The sequence below is a fragment of the Odontesthes bonariensis genome, chromosome 15, assembly GCF_027942865.1.
Source record: "Odontesthes bonariensis isolate fOdoBon6 chromosome 15, fOdoBon6.hap1, whole genome shotgun sequence".
Lineage (NCBI taxonomy): Eukaryota > Metazoa > Chordata > Actinopteri > Atheriniformes > Atherinopsidae > Odontesthes > Odontesthes bonariensis.
Window position 1 is genome coordinate 18,321,504 of NC_134520.1, and position 13,678 is coordinate 18,335,181.

The 13,678-nt window shown below is 40.9% G+C and overlaps 1 protein-coding gene across 7 annotated transcripts in view; it reads left to right on the forward strand.

Annotated features, from left to right (window-relative positions):
- The window catches only part of elavl4 (ELAV like neuron-specific RNA binding protein 4), an 84,282-nt gene that overhangs the window by 41,500 nt on the left and 29,104 nt on the right, over nucleotides 1-13,678 (forward strand). For all 7 annotated transcript variants that reach the window (XM_075485320.1, XM_075485314.1, XM_075485315.1 and 4 more), the window contains one exon: nucleotides 12,654-12,757. In XM_075485320.1, coding sequence (XP_075341435.1) covers nucleotides 12,654-12,757 — 104 coding nt within the window. The remainder of the gene's footprint in view (nucleotides 1-12,653; nucleotides 12,758-13,678) is intronic.

Below are 13,678 nucleotides of genomic sequence, written 5' to 3' on the forward strand. Positions count from 1 at the left end.
CAAGTTTTCATTGACTTTGTGTACTCATTTTTCATATTTGTTTTTACTGTCAAAAAAACTGGAGCTACAGTAGTAATTGTTAAGAAAACCAGGCATTTCAAAGCAAACAGTCTACATCTCTGATCACACACTGTAAGATCAAGGGTAGGTGAAGAGCGCCATTCATGTCATGTGCTGCGCACTGAATTTGCAGACACACAGTTAAGGATTTAATATTACACGAACCGTTCAGACTTTTAGAAAAGCCTATCCAAATGTTTGAGAGGATTTGCTGGACGCAGTGTCTACTTGGAGAGATCTGTCTTTGCCCTCTGTGTGCGTTCAAGTGTGGCGACTCAGCTATGCAGCAAAGTGCCACATGTTCTCCAGAGGTGTTTAAATTAAGCAGCACTTTGCCGTGCTAATCACGGCTGTAATCTGGGCGTAGTGGCTGTGTGGGTGGCCATGCAGCAGATGGATCGGGGGGGGGTGTGCAGCTCTGTGATAATGCTCCATAATGGCTTTCATTTTAGATCCTACTTACTGACACTCTTCTCCTGATAATCTCATTAAAGAGCACCAGGCAGACAGGCAGGCAGTTGAGTTCGCCAAGCCAGTGTGGGATAGCAGGCGGGCAGGCTCAGGGAAGAGTGTAAACACACACATACACGGATACATATGTAAGCACGCTCATCGAATTTGATTCTCTCTGCAACTAAAAAGCCCATAGAAATGACCATTTGACTGTTAACCAGAGATGGCCGCTGGCCCAGCCTTTGCTGCCTCCCTCCATGGTCTTTCTCTTTGAAGTATATTTCTGCAGCTCCATGATTCCTCTTTAGGACCATCTTCCTCTTCTGCTGTAATGGGCTACAAAATGGAGCCAGAGTCAGATACACCAGGATAATGGTAGATGGTGTGTACAAAAATAACACTGGTGTACCACATGCTATCATCATCACTATCACCATGCCCTCTCTTCACCTGATTTCCCCCTTAAGTATAGTTGGCCAAACAGCAGAGAGGAACCAAGGCAGCAACAGATATTTGGAGAAAGTTTAAAAATGAACAGAATTGCTGTAAACCTGCTCATGCCCTAAAAGGGATTGGGAGTTGTAGAAATCTTTGTATGCTGCCTTTCTAGCCATTTAGGATACTTTTCTCCACTACAAGGTCTGTCTGATGACTTAGCGTCAGCGCAAAAAGTTATAAATATATCCTGTCTCCCTCCATTTTCCCCCTGCGGTGCCTCTTTTGCTCTCCCATGGGTGCAATTTTCCTGTGCAAACTTTCAGGTTAACAAAGCACCGATTTCCTCCAGCAGGTAATGCCAAGCGGCTTCATGCTCTCCAACAGTCATCTAAATCATTAGCTGACTAAGCCAGGTTTGTAGGGAAGGTGGAAAAAGAGGAGACTTCACTTTTTCAGGCTGATAAATACAACTCTGCTCTACCTCGTCTTTTGTAAATATCTTCAAATTGTTGGAAGGAAGATCATCTTCTTACATGTAGAGATTTTAATCAAGGGTAACTTAGGATTTATGGAAGAGAAGATTATTTTGGCTCTGTTGAAAATTTTGGAATTCTGTGAGATTTTATGCACTCCGATGGGATTAATAATCATTATCTTTTTCCTTACTCTGTAAGAAAAATGAGAGTAGGAATATATGAATTTAGAAATGTATTCATAAATGCACTTGGATAATATTTTCAATTTTTTATCTTTACAAGACTGAAATATTCCTCAAATGATTTCACTGTCTGGTTTCATGCTCTATCGGCTGTATTTCATCAAATGCAAACAAATTCACTTGAAGCAAACATTCATAAGCATTTGTTTGCTTGCGTCTGTCTTTCCCACCAGTGTTTGCATCTTGACTAACGTGCTGACAGTGTGTGAGCACTTAAACCTCTCAGAGGTATGCGAGACTGACAGGTCCTCGGCATCCTAGCCGCTTCCTGCGGACTTGCTCCTGTCAGCTCCTATGACGACAGGATGGCGTGAGACTCAGGCGAGTGCGGGCAGGCGTGGACATTTCAGCTCCGTCTGTCACCTTAGCTGACTTCAGCTGGTAGAAAAGCCACCTCTGGGTGTCTTTCTTGCTCCCCACATGCCTGCCTGCTCGCTACCTTCTTGCCTGCTTGCACCACTACTTCTGCCTGGTGCTCTCTTAACACACCAGAGAGATGCAGGTTAATTCATTATTTAAAGCTAGCTTACATGCACATCACTGCAACTCACACCTACACACGAGCCCTGGGCTTCCACCTGTGAATTTCATGTCTTCTTCTGTAGAATTGAAAAACAGATTTCCTATGTGTTGTTTTCTTGTCTCAAGTAAGTATGTATTCTGTTGTAGATTGCTAATCTCGTCTCTTAACTTTAAATGTTAAAAAGCTTACATCACAACCACAATGAGACTCCCTAAGCTATAAATATGACCACTTACATCACCTTGTGTTTGTGTGTTTTTTTTGTCGCTTTTCAAATGGAAGGAAAAGTTAACTGAGATCTCAGTTTGAATGTCTTATTTAGAAATCAGTAAAATAACACAAGACTTTTCTGAGAGCCAGGAGAAAGTTCTGTGGGCCTTGCAATATTCTGAATCAGCACTCCCGAACATCTATATATGCTCATGCAAACAGAAATGGAAATTGACTGATCCTTGTCAGTAAGTCATTTCACGGGATCATTATTCTGCATTAGCAGCATTTTTTGCTGGAGAATTGAATGCATTTGTTTTCATAATGATATGGAGAAGAAAATAGCTTTTCATGCTGAAACAACAATTGATTGCATTTGGGAGGGGTTGAATCTTACAGGCAACCCCTTTTTGCATTCCCATATTGTGTTGTTTCAAACAATAGCCAAAACCTCAGTCTCATTACAATATTGAGCTGGATCAGATATTTACTTGTTTATTGAAAAAAAATGTCGATAGCCCTTTTCTGGCTGCTTGTGTAATAGCATTTGTAAGGCTTTAGCATCCAACTCACTCAGCATTAAAACAACACTAGAAAAGTTAACCTTAAAACTGTGTAACTGACTCATTTTGAAGTACACAAACCTTTGTAATGCTCATTCCCGGGCCTGAGACTATACACTTCAGAACTTTGGTTTGCTGCCTGACACCGTTTTGCTTTGCGGTATTTCATCCAGCAACCAGCAATTAGACAAAAAAAAAGACACTGTTATAATCGAAAATTATGTGGAAAAAAAAATAAAACTGGCAAAAAGTGTCAGATGCAGCAACTAGACATAAGATAACACTATGAGAGGAAGTGAAGAAGAGATAAAGCATGAAGGCAAGACACAGGACAAAAAACAAACATGAGATTAGATTTTACTGCTGGAAAGAGCTCAGAGAAAAACAAACAGGATGACAGACAGATGCAGAGTTATTTTTTTTGTTGCTAATAGTAAATAATAACTAATTAGCTCTCTTCTTCTGTCACATTTGCTCATCATTTCTCAGCTCTGTGGAGGCTGCGAATCAGAGGAGATTGAAGCTGCTTTTGATTCCTATAATAAAAGTAATGAAACATGTTTATGTACTCCATTTACTTTTGCACTCTGTCATGATTAACAGGAAATACACAACATTACAACAGCAACATGGCTATCCATGTTATGCTATTCATCAGAGGTTAAAATGTAGGTCATAACCTTATCATTATCATATCTGCCTCACAAAGTCTTGGAAGTTTACAGCCTATCAAAATGTTCTCTGCCATCTTGCAATACATGTTATGGTAATACTTATAATCAAATAATATAGTAATAATATAATAATATAGTGTAAAAAATATAATACTATATAAAAATTTGCCCTACTCTTGACAGTTTTTTTTAGCTTCTGTAGGTATTGTCTTGTCACCTTCTAAAGCAAGGCAACAAATTCCTGTGTATAGTTGTGCATGTACAGGGTTCAGAGGGAGGTTTGTTTTTATGGCAGCGATGTAACATCCCACAACTGTAGGGGAAGCAACGTTCTCTAATGATCCTTTAAATCCTCAAGCTCACCTTTTAATCATGTGGAATGCTTTTCTTATGCAGCTAAATAAATTCTTACTTCTAAAAAAGGACATCATCCCAAAGCACACAGATTGAAGTCTTTTGAGCACACCGCTGTGGTCATCCTCCATGTGTTGGTTTAATCTGGGGGCCTGATGCAAATCGTAGTGACAATGTAGCAAGCCAAGCAGATGTTGGCTATGAAAAATAGATGGACTGTGATGTCAGATGTGTAGTAGTCCAAGCTGGAACACCTCTGAGAGATAATAGATTCAATACTGTATGAAATCATGCTGTTAAGCAAGTTTTTACTTGAGGACTGATACACACAATTATCTATATAATGTATTATAGATTTAGGTGATCTTGGTTTTGCTGAATATGCACACGGAAGCCTTCCATTAGTTTTTCATTCAGTTTCTGTTATGGAACACCAAGTCCGTCCAATCAATCGCCAAAAAAGACGTGGATAGCCTTGATCTGTAAGGACAGTGGAGTGGTGCCTTCCTCCTGCGCAAGGTCTGCTAGTCTAACAAGAAGCAAATCCAATATTTACCACTTCAGGCACAGTCTACTCAGATCTCTTTTAGACTAATGAAATATTTATTGACAGCACGCTCGGAAGAAAAGCTGATTCTTTTCATACTTCATAATGCAAGCACAGTCATTTCCACACATCGTCACTATAATGATGAGAACAAAACTTTCTATCATTGCTCAGTTTGTCTTATGATGACAGACATTTACAACTTCGAAAATACCCACATGCATTGTTGTTTTGTGTGATGATAAATCAGTAAATTCTAAAATTCTTACTGAAATCTTGCTGTATGAGATTTGGTGTGGAGTTCGCATAGAGGCTGCATTTATCTAAACCTAAAATGGGCTGAAGGTAGCGGATCTGACATCTCCAAAGCCAGGTATTAAGAGAGCTGCCAGGCTCAGAGGTGCATACACAAGCAGGCAGACACACATTAAAGTTTAAGAGTCCCAGGTCCTGAGAATGTTCTGTCCCTTTCTGTTAGTATTTTCTCTCGTTTGATTTCCTCTCCTTCGTTGCTTAGGTCCCAGAACTGGCCATCCTGAGCTTGCTTGGCTGCACCGGTCCTCTCATGACCCTCATGTCAGACAGCCTCTGTCCCTTCTCATTTCACTCTGAGTGGCCTTTACATAAAACACAGGGGTTGTGACTGTCCCCTGTGCCGGCCTAAGATCCAGAGGCTGAGTGTGCCTCTGGGCTGGCTCCTCGCCCTCCAACCTTCCACTCTTGAATGCGGTTTAGCAAAGCACGGAGGAGAGAGCCAGACAGTCAGGTGGGGGCATTGGAAAGGAAAGAGATGGGTTTTCACTCCGAGGGGTTGCACTCTTACAAGGGGTCCAAGCAGGTTCAGCGCGGCGGGTTTCACAATCCTGACATAACAGGGTTAACCATAACTCAAAGGGGGTTTCTCCTTCTGTCAGCTTGCCTCCTGTTCCTCAGAGACATCACTAACTAACAAGCCCACACACTGCAGGCTGCAGTGCACTGGCCCCAAGGCGCAGGGAGCCACCATGAGGGGGTGGTTTATGCGTGTGCATTTGTCCCTGAGCCTCTACGTGGGACTGTGTGTGTGTGTGTGTGTGTGTGTGTGTGTGTGTGTTGGTGGAAGCAGGGCCTTGGGAACTGAGAGTGGGAGCCTCCTGACTGCAACAGTGGCTGCTACCTTGGTAACCCAGGAGGGAAAGATGTGTTGAATGAGTGAGTGGGAGAGGGATCTACAGTAATGTAGATACATGTGTGTGGGGGGATATAGCTCTGTTTATGAATTTAGTTATTCAAATGGCTCAATACATGCCACACGGTGTGCTCTTACTGTACTGTTTGTATTTAAGTCGCTGCAGTCTTTGGTTCTTTGTGTTTATCCTTTTACAAACTCTCTCCCCATTTCGCATGGGATGAGAGTCTTTGAGGTAAGTAAAGTGAAGTTTGACATGAATCTGATGACAGGGCACCTTTTCAAACATTGAAGGGCACCAGTCGATTTAAAAATAGCACTTGTTCAAGTTGCTGCAGCAGCATGGGGCAATAAATCAGAAGATGTGAGAGGATGGAATCAGTGAATATGACACATTTATGTTGACAAATTCAAATGTTTTTTTTTCCCTTTTCCCTGATCCTAAAATGACACTAAATTTGATATTGAGGATACAGTTTCAGGGGAGAGGGAGCTTGTCCTCTCACTGTGGTTTAGCATCACTGGCTAGTAGTTCTGATGATCACCACATACAGCAGCTCCCACTCACCAGTTTTCATTTTCGTGTCCTCCAATGACTCCTGAATGACAGAAATAGTTGGCTGCTGACAGCATGTGGGGTAGCAATAGGAAATAAAAAATAGATGGGTCCCTTCTCATAAATTTCATTTTTATCAGATTCTTTTTTTTTATTTTGTTAGATTGCTTCATATTCATGCTGCGATTTTTTTTTTCTGTTTGGGCAGTATGTGCTGCACAGATTTCTTATTTTTATGGAAATATAAAAACTACACAGAAACAGCAGATAAAATAGTGAGTCATTTTGAATAGAAATTAAACAAGCTGGCACTACAAATTTCTTCTGCTGCAACACTATAATACCTGTTTTGACAACAGTGTCAGCAGTTCAGATGAACTTTTTGATTAATAGCAACACAGTTTCGGAGAATATTAGGAGGAAGGAACATTAGGAACAACAGATTACAGCAAGGTAGGCTGTAAAATAGAATGCTACTCCAGCTATGCATTTCATTTGGTAGCTAACGCTTTAGATCAAAGAGTGTATAGTGTGTTATGTGTGCCCTTCATGATGATAGCATGAGATGAAGATGCTTTCATGTCTGCAATACAGGGCTCTTAGTCACATAATACAACAAAAGGCACAAAATGACAGGCAATAAGCACAGGAGTGTATTATTTGTGTATCTTACAGCATATGATTGTGTACCATACTGTGCACCTCGCAGTGTCATATGAATATTTTTATGTAACTTGATTGCAGACCCGTAAATACAGTGTAGCCATGCATACATCTACTTTGTTTTTGCTTGTGCCCATCATATAAATATCTATGTAATCTTGCAGAGGTATGTAAGTGTCAATATATTCTTTCATCCTCTTACGTATGTGTGTGTGTATGTGCGCACACGTAGAAGGGAGAAAGGAAAGATAAAATTACATATTGGTGCCAGCAGGTAGGACACCAGCTCGAAGTACACTCATTTTCTCATCTCACACATTGGGCAACCTGCTGCTCCTCGGGAAACAAATAATGGCTTAGTCATAACTCCTCGCCAACACACCAAAGAGCGACTCACTTGAAATAGCTGTGATTTTACCACTGAAAAACATGCCCACCTCCCTATACAATTTATGCCCGATTGCACAAAAAGGTCTACCAAAAGAGTGGAGGTGGGTTTAAATTAGCACCCACCTTTTCACTCCCCCACCTCTTGTGGTTAGTCCTTTAGGGAAGGTGGACATGTGGAATTCTATGATAAAGCGCTGCAGTGGTAGTGGTTATGTGGCAAATGCATATCATTATCAACCTACATTCTTAGATTATATACTTCACCTGTTCCATTTGAGGACCTCTGTCATTATTAGATTTACATAATGTTTTTATTTAGAACCCACTTTTTATTGCTACCAAATATTTGCGTTAGGTGATATGACTGCTGTAGACGTTGCTTGAGTGTCACCGTCGAAGCTTCTGACAAATCTCAAGGAGGGGAATATCTTTGCGAATGTGTTAAATGTGTTAATGTTTTTATTTAGCTTGATCAGCACAAAACGTATTTTTCTGTTAGCTTCAACCCCATCAGAGGCTATTTGTAAAGCTCTTTTAATAGGCTCACCACACTGACTAAGATGCAGTGCTTGATTTTTCTGTGATTGCCGTCTGTCAGTGCACAGTATGTCTCTATAAAACATTTGAGGTTCTCATATTTTTGTCTGCTTTCTTTAAAAAAATAAACAATACAGTCTGATAAAGTTAGATTGTAGGTCTGCCTCACAGTAACCTTTGCAATGACTTTTAGTTGTCCAGTTGTTTAACTTATGTTCAATTTTAGCAGCTGTGATAATACTTTTAGCTGTAAAACAACTTTTGATGAGCGTTACAATTAACAATGATTTTTTTCGGAGGATGTGCTTTAATCATGAATGCGTGGTTAGAATTTACAAACAGCTTCAGAAAAAGATTTTCCTTTGTCTGTACTCAGTGACAAAGTTTCTCTGCTTTTCTTATAATCTAGCAATTTTAAAGGGATGTAGCCTACCTTTCATTCTAGTAAGATAGCAGGCTAAGTTAAGTGGTACTCAGTGTTGTGCCAGTTCACAGCTTTTCTGAACTAGTTCAAGTTCAGTTCATACATGCTCAAAGTGAACAGTTCACGTTCAAAGTTCATCATTTTAATTCTGAACTAGTTCAAAGTTCAGTTCATTTTACTTTTTTCGTGAGATATTCAAATAAATACTTTTTTTCACACTACGAGCTAGAAATCACTATACGTTCTTTGAAACTGCTCATTGTAGACATTTGCTCATGACACTGCAATTGTGGGTTTCTTACCAGGTGATGAAACTTGCAGCAGTACAGACAAGGTAGACCAGTTCTATACTTAGTGCAATGAAATCTACCAGCATTTAATTAAAAAAAAGAATATATAATATGAAATGCCGTCGGGGTCTTGGTTTGCAAGAGTATAAAATTGTTTTAAATGTTCATAAGGAGAATCGGTGTCTGTCTCCGTGCCATCACTTCCACTAGCCTTTTTTTTTTTAATTGCAGCGCGCGCTCTCTCTCTCTCTCTCTCTCTCTCTCTCGCTCGCTCCTCCAGCCCTCCGCACTCTCGTTGTTGCCTGCTACGCGGCGTTGCTATGCCTACCCCGCTCTGCTGCAATTCATCATGGGTAAAGTCGTGCGGAAGCCAGTATGTTATTCAACTATTCTCAGCCGGACACTACGTTGCCCGCAATGCATTGCACACACAATGTCAAAACCATTTCTGTCTGGTGATACATGATTTAAGCGGCACCAGCGAGAATACAGGAGGGAGGAACTTTCTCTCGTTGCGTTTCAAAAGAGAAAACAGATGTCACTCAGTTTTCAATGGAAAACAAATTACAACGTTCATTTACAGTGATGTCTGCCGTTCATGACACATAATATGAACTCATTCACGTTCAAGTTCTTTATTAAAAAATGTGTTGCGTTCAGTTCAACGTTCACGAAAAAATGAGCGTGTTCAATGAACGCGTTCTTTTGAACTCGTTCATGCACAACACTGGTGGTACTGAGCCACTTTAAACCGCATCACCATTGTGCTTAACCGTGGTGTGTTGGAAATGGAACTGTGATGGTGTGATTCAAATTCAAACAGCATGCAGGGCTTATCCTGCTGGGGAGCACTGAGGAAGACTCAGGAGGTGCTGTGATAGGCTGAAGCCAGCCACATTGCCTGTTTGTGTGTCTGTATGTGTAGAGTGTAGGTTACAGACTTGGAACTGCTTACGGCATTGCCTTAACATGTGCGATTGTGTTTGCATACAATACATAAAAGACAAAAGTTTTAAAAAGTCTTCGTCTTTTCAGTTCTTGCATCTACAACAACACAATGAGTAATTTACTAAATGGCCAGCCTGTCCACTCTCACTGCCGTGCTGGGAAGATATACCTTAGCCTACCACTTGCGTTGGTCCATGTGTGCCACTGTGATTGAGTGGTTGTGTTTACATGCATGTGTGTACATCTGCCAGTGTGGTGCGTTGATGTGGCATCTCCCACCCATCTGTGGCAGTCTGCCGATAGCTCCCTGCTGTTAGCTGCTCTGCAACAGGCTGGCGATGGTGGGTGGAATCCCCTCCTGGAGCTTCTCTTATGCTGAAGGCAGATGTCTCCCTCCATCTACCCTCATCTTCTGCTCACCTAGGGAATGATGCCAGCCAGCGAGCACCGCTCCCAGCCTCGTCCTTCCAGCCCTAGAGGCTGTTAGACTTGCCAAAGAAGGAGTGAAGATATGAGTGGGGTATAAAAAATATGCAAATATGAGCCTAGGATCCGCATGTATAGAGCATACACATCCAATTAAAGTGCGCATTCACAAATGATCATTTACATACAGCAGCTGATGGGTACCACATTCATCAGAGCTGTAATCAAATTAAATAGAATTTTATGTTTGTTTTAAGACTGTAATTCTATGGTGACTCACATGTGCGTCCTCACACGCACACGCACACACACGCAAACACACACACACACACACACTTAGGCAGACCCTTCACTATAACTGCCCCTTAAACATGAACAGTGTCCATGGTTGCCAGTTTAGCCTCATTTAGCTGCCTGGATAGCTCCATGTTTGATGAGTGTGTCAGTAGCAATAAGCACTGGTCCATCTTGGTGCCCATGCATGAGTGCTCTTGCCAGAGCCTTCTCTTGGCCATACTTGTTGAACCACCCATTTCTTGTTGAAGATGAGGAATGGGGTGAGGAAGGTCCTGGGAAAGTGGGAAGTATGAATTAGAGGAGTAGAAAATGCGCTAGAGGAGCTTTACAAGTACCAGGCACTCAGCTGTGCTCATCTGGAATTAAATTGAATAGATGAACAGAACAGTTACCATTAGGAATACTGCTGGGTTATTTGTAATGCTGTTTACGGTCCATTTTGCTTTATTGGCAAGCTAATGCTAAATTCAAGTTTTGATTTATTCAGTGAAATACCTTTGCTACATGTTCTCTCCCTCTCTTCATTATTCATAGTTTCTTGTGTGTGTTGGTGTACCATTTAATAAAAAAAGGAGCCACAAAATTGGCTTTAAGAGTTATTTTGAACTGCCAAACTTAACACCTGATGTCAGTTGAGAGTCAGAGAGGAAGAGAGGAGTAAGGAGAGAATGGCTTGTTATAAATAGCAGTCGTCTCTCCGGGATGGCAGGTTTTTAATTAACAATAGAGTGCCTGATAATCCACTGTTAATCCAGAGGAGAAGAGGGAGGAGAAAAGAGAAGAAGCAAAAATTATCAGCTGTTTGATGTTAGGACGACAAGTCCCCTCCTGGCTCTTCCCCTGCTTGCTTCTGAGCTGTTCTGTGTTGGGATATCCATAGCCCAAATGTATTTATTTTGCGAAACAGCCACGCTCCATATTTTGTGATTCACTTTGTCTCTGACTAACCGCTGTCTGCTCTCATTAGCATGAATATTTGTATGCTGCTCTTCTAAAACTGCCTGAGATTCTTTGTGCTTGTGTGTGGCAGTAGAGGATAGGGGCTGTTTGTTGACAGAAGGCCCTGATGGCTGGGGGCGTCCGCTTAAAGTCCTAAGCCTGTTGAAAGGCTTGATCCACTGGGGAAACACTGGGAGATGTCAGGCCTGCTTCACTCTCATAGGAAATCTGCTATCTAAAGCACTCTGAGCTTAGAAGGCAATGGGGGTGGTATTCTTTTTCCTTTTCATTCGCAGCTGCTAAGAAATGAACACATATTGTTCGTACCTGTTATAACATTTCCTGTGAGTTTCACTCTTATGACTCTTATGACTGTTATCGGAGTTCACATATATGTTATATACTGTATAGTGTCAACAGCTGAACACAGTTGCTTTAAGCTCTAAGATCAGCAGAAACAAGTAGTCAGGAGTGCAAGGAAATCATCCATTTGGATAATGGAAGAGGAATTTTATTTTTGCTAAATTGAATTTTGCTCATTTTTGTTACAATATTTTCAATTGAATTCTCTGGAATTATTGAGTGCAGAAGTGGAAAAAGTCCCTGTAACAAGGCCATCTTATCCATCTAAAATTACAGTTCGCAGCAACAAAGAAAGCTTCACTCGACACCTGGTTGACAAAAATCCCACCAACACTTTTGGAGCCTTTGGCAAGATTCACTCAGCATAAAACTAAAAAAAAGAAAAGAAAAGAAATCTATGTGTCGGCCTGATTAATAATTAAAATGCATGTAAACATGTTAGTTTGACTGAAAGTTTATCAAACCCAGATTAACACATCCTTCACTCAACTAAAATAAAATCAGTTGGTTCTAGGCGCTCTGTACATGAAACAAAGCTCCATCTTTTTGTAAAAACAGTAGAGTGTAACTGTATATTAATACAGCCAAATTCCAAATGAAGTTGATATCATTCACAATTTTTTCAGCCCATGAAGACTATCCTGTTTTTATAGCTGTGGCGTCATTGAAGTGACATAAAGACAACGTCTGCACGGTGAATTTGTCGATACGAAGCAGCGGAATGTCTTGAACATTTACTCACACAATACAGTGTAGCGGCTTCAGACAAACCTCAGTGAATAACTTGAGTAACTTGTGTGTGCATACACGAACAAAGATGGTGGCCCAATTAAATGACGTAGTCAAGCTGTAACTCAACTGTGCTAACCGACTGGGATCCAGCGGTAATAAAGATATGTTGTGTAGGCTGTTTCAGAAAAAGGTGTATGTTGCCCAAGTGGTGACTGTGCTTTGGAGTATGGACTGTGAGTGGTCGAGATGGAGCATTAGCTTTTCCCACAGACTGTCTCCAATTTTTCAGTCAAACTGAAATTTGTTACTATTTCAAGTTTAGAATCATACTGAATAAAGGTAACACTTTCAAATCATTTTCGTTTTTTCTTGCATTTCAGGGCAGAGTCTGGGCTACGGCTTTGTCAACTACATCGACCCAAAGGATGCAGAGAAAGCCATCAACACGTTAAATGGACTCAGACTTCAGACCAAAACAATCAAGGTGATCAACACCACATTCATTTCTACACACATAAAATAAATAGCTGGAAATCAGAAAACAGTCATTGCAAAAGGAAATAAAAAATCCTGTCATGTATTTCAGAAGGTTATGGAGGTCATGTTAAATTATAAGGCTGCTTTCTTTTGTCCAAGAGCCTTTTTAGATCGTGAGGCTGTTGTGGAATGTGCTAAAGGGCGAGATTGGATTAACATGCATGAGCTGCAGAAATAAAAAGACTATCTGAATGGAAAAGACACATATGCTAATTACTTTTCTAAATGTCAAAATTTAAAGGTGAAATTATATAGATATCACCGACTGAAAGAGAAGAAACATGTCAATCATCCCATTTTCCAAAATAATTGAGTGTTCTGTTATTGCGTTTTAAATGGCATGACTAATTGTCAGGCTTAATTGTGGTTGTTACAGAGGTAAAATGGATACATCTGTGCCCACACTGCACTACTCTTCATCCAGACGCTTTAGAAGACTAAAAATTAAACCCTACATCAACTTGTTTTCGCAAATGTTTTCCAACAATTTATTAATCTCACTGCTGATCTGACTTTCCCAGCTCATATCCACTGCATATCCTATCTGCTCTGCGCTGCAGATGTGTTGTTGCTGTTAAGCCGGGCTGTTGCTCAGTGGCAGTCCCTGGATTCTCGCTTTCTGTCATCTGATTTAATCTGATCTAGTCCAGTCTAATGTAATCTAATAGGGTGGGATTAGCCTGATGCCGAGCGGGGAATCCCACAGAGAGTCCCTGCAGTCCCTAGACAGCATAAACTGTCTGGCTTGGCCTTGATTCAGCACTGTATTCTCCCCCTGGTCTAACATTGCTGTTTATCTAACATGATATCCATAATGATTTAATGTGTTTGTCATCGACGGTATGGTCCGTGTGTGCCATTAATAGAA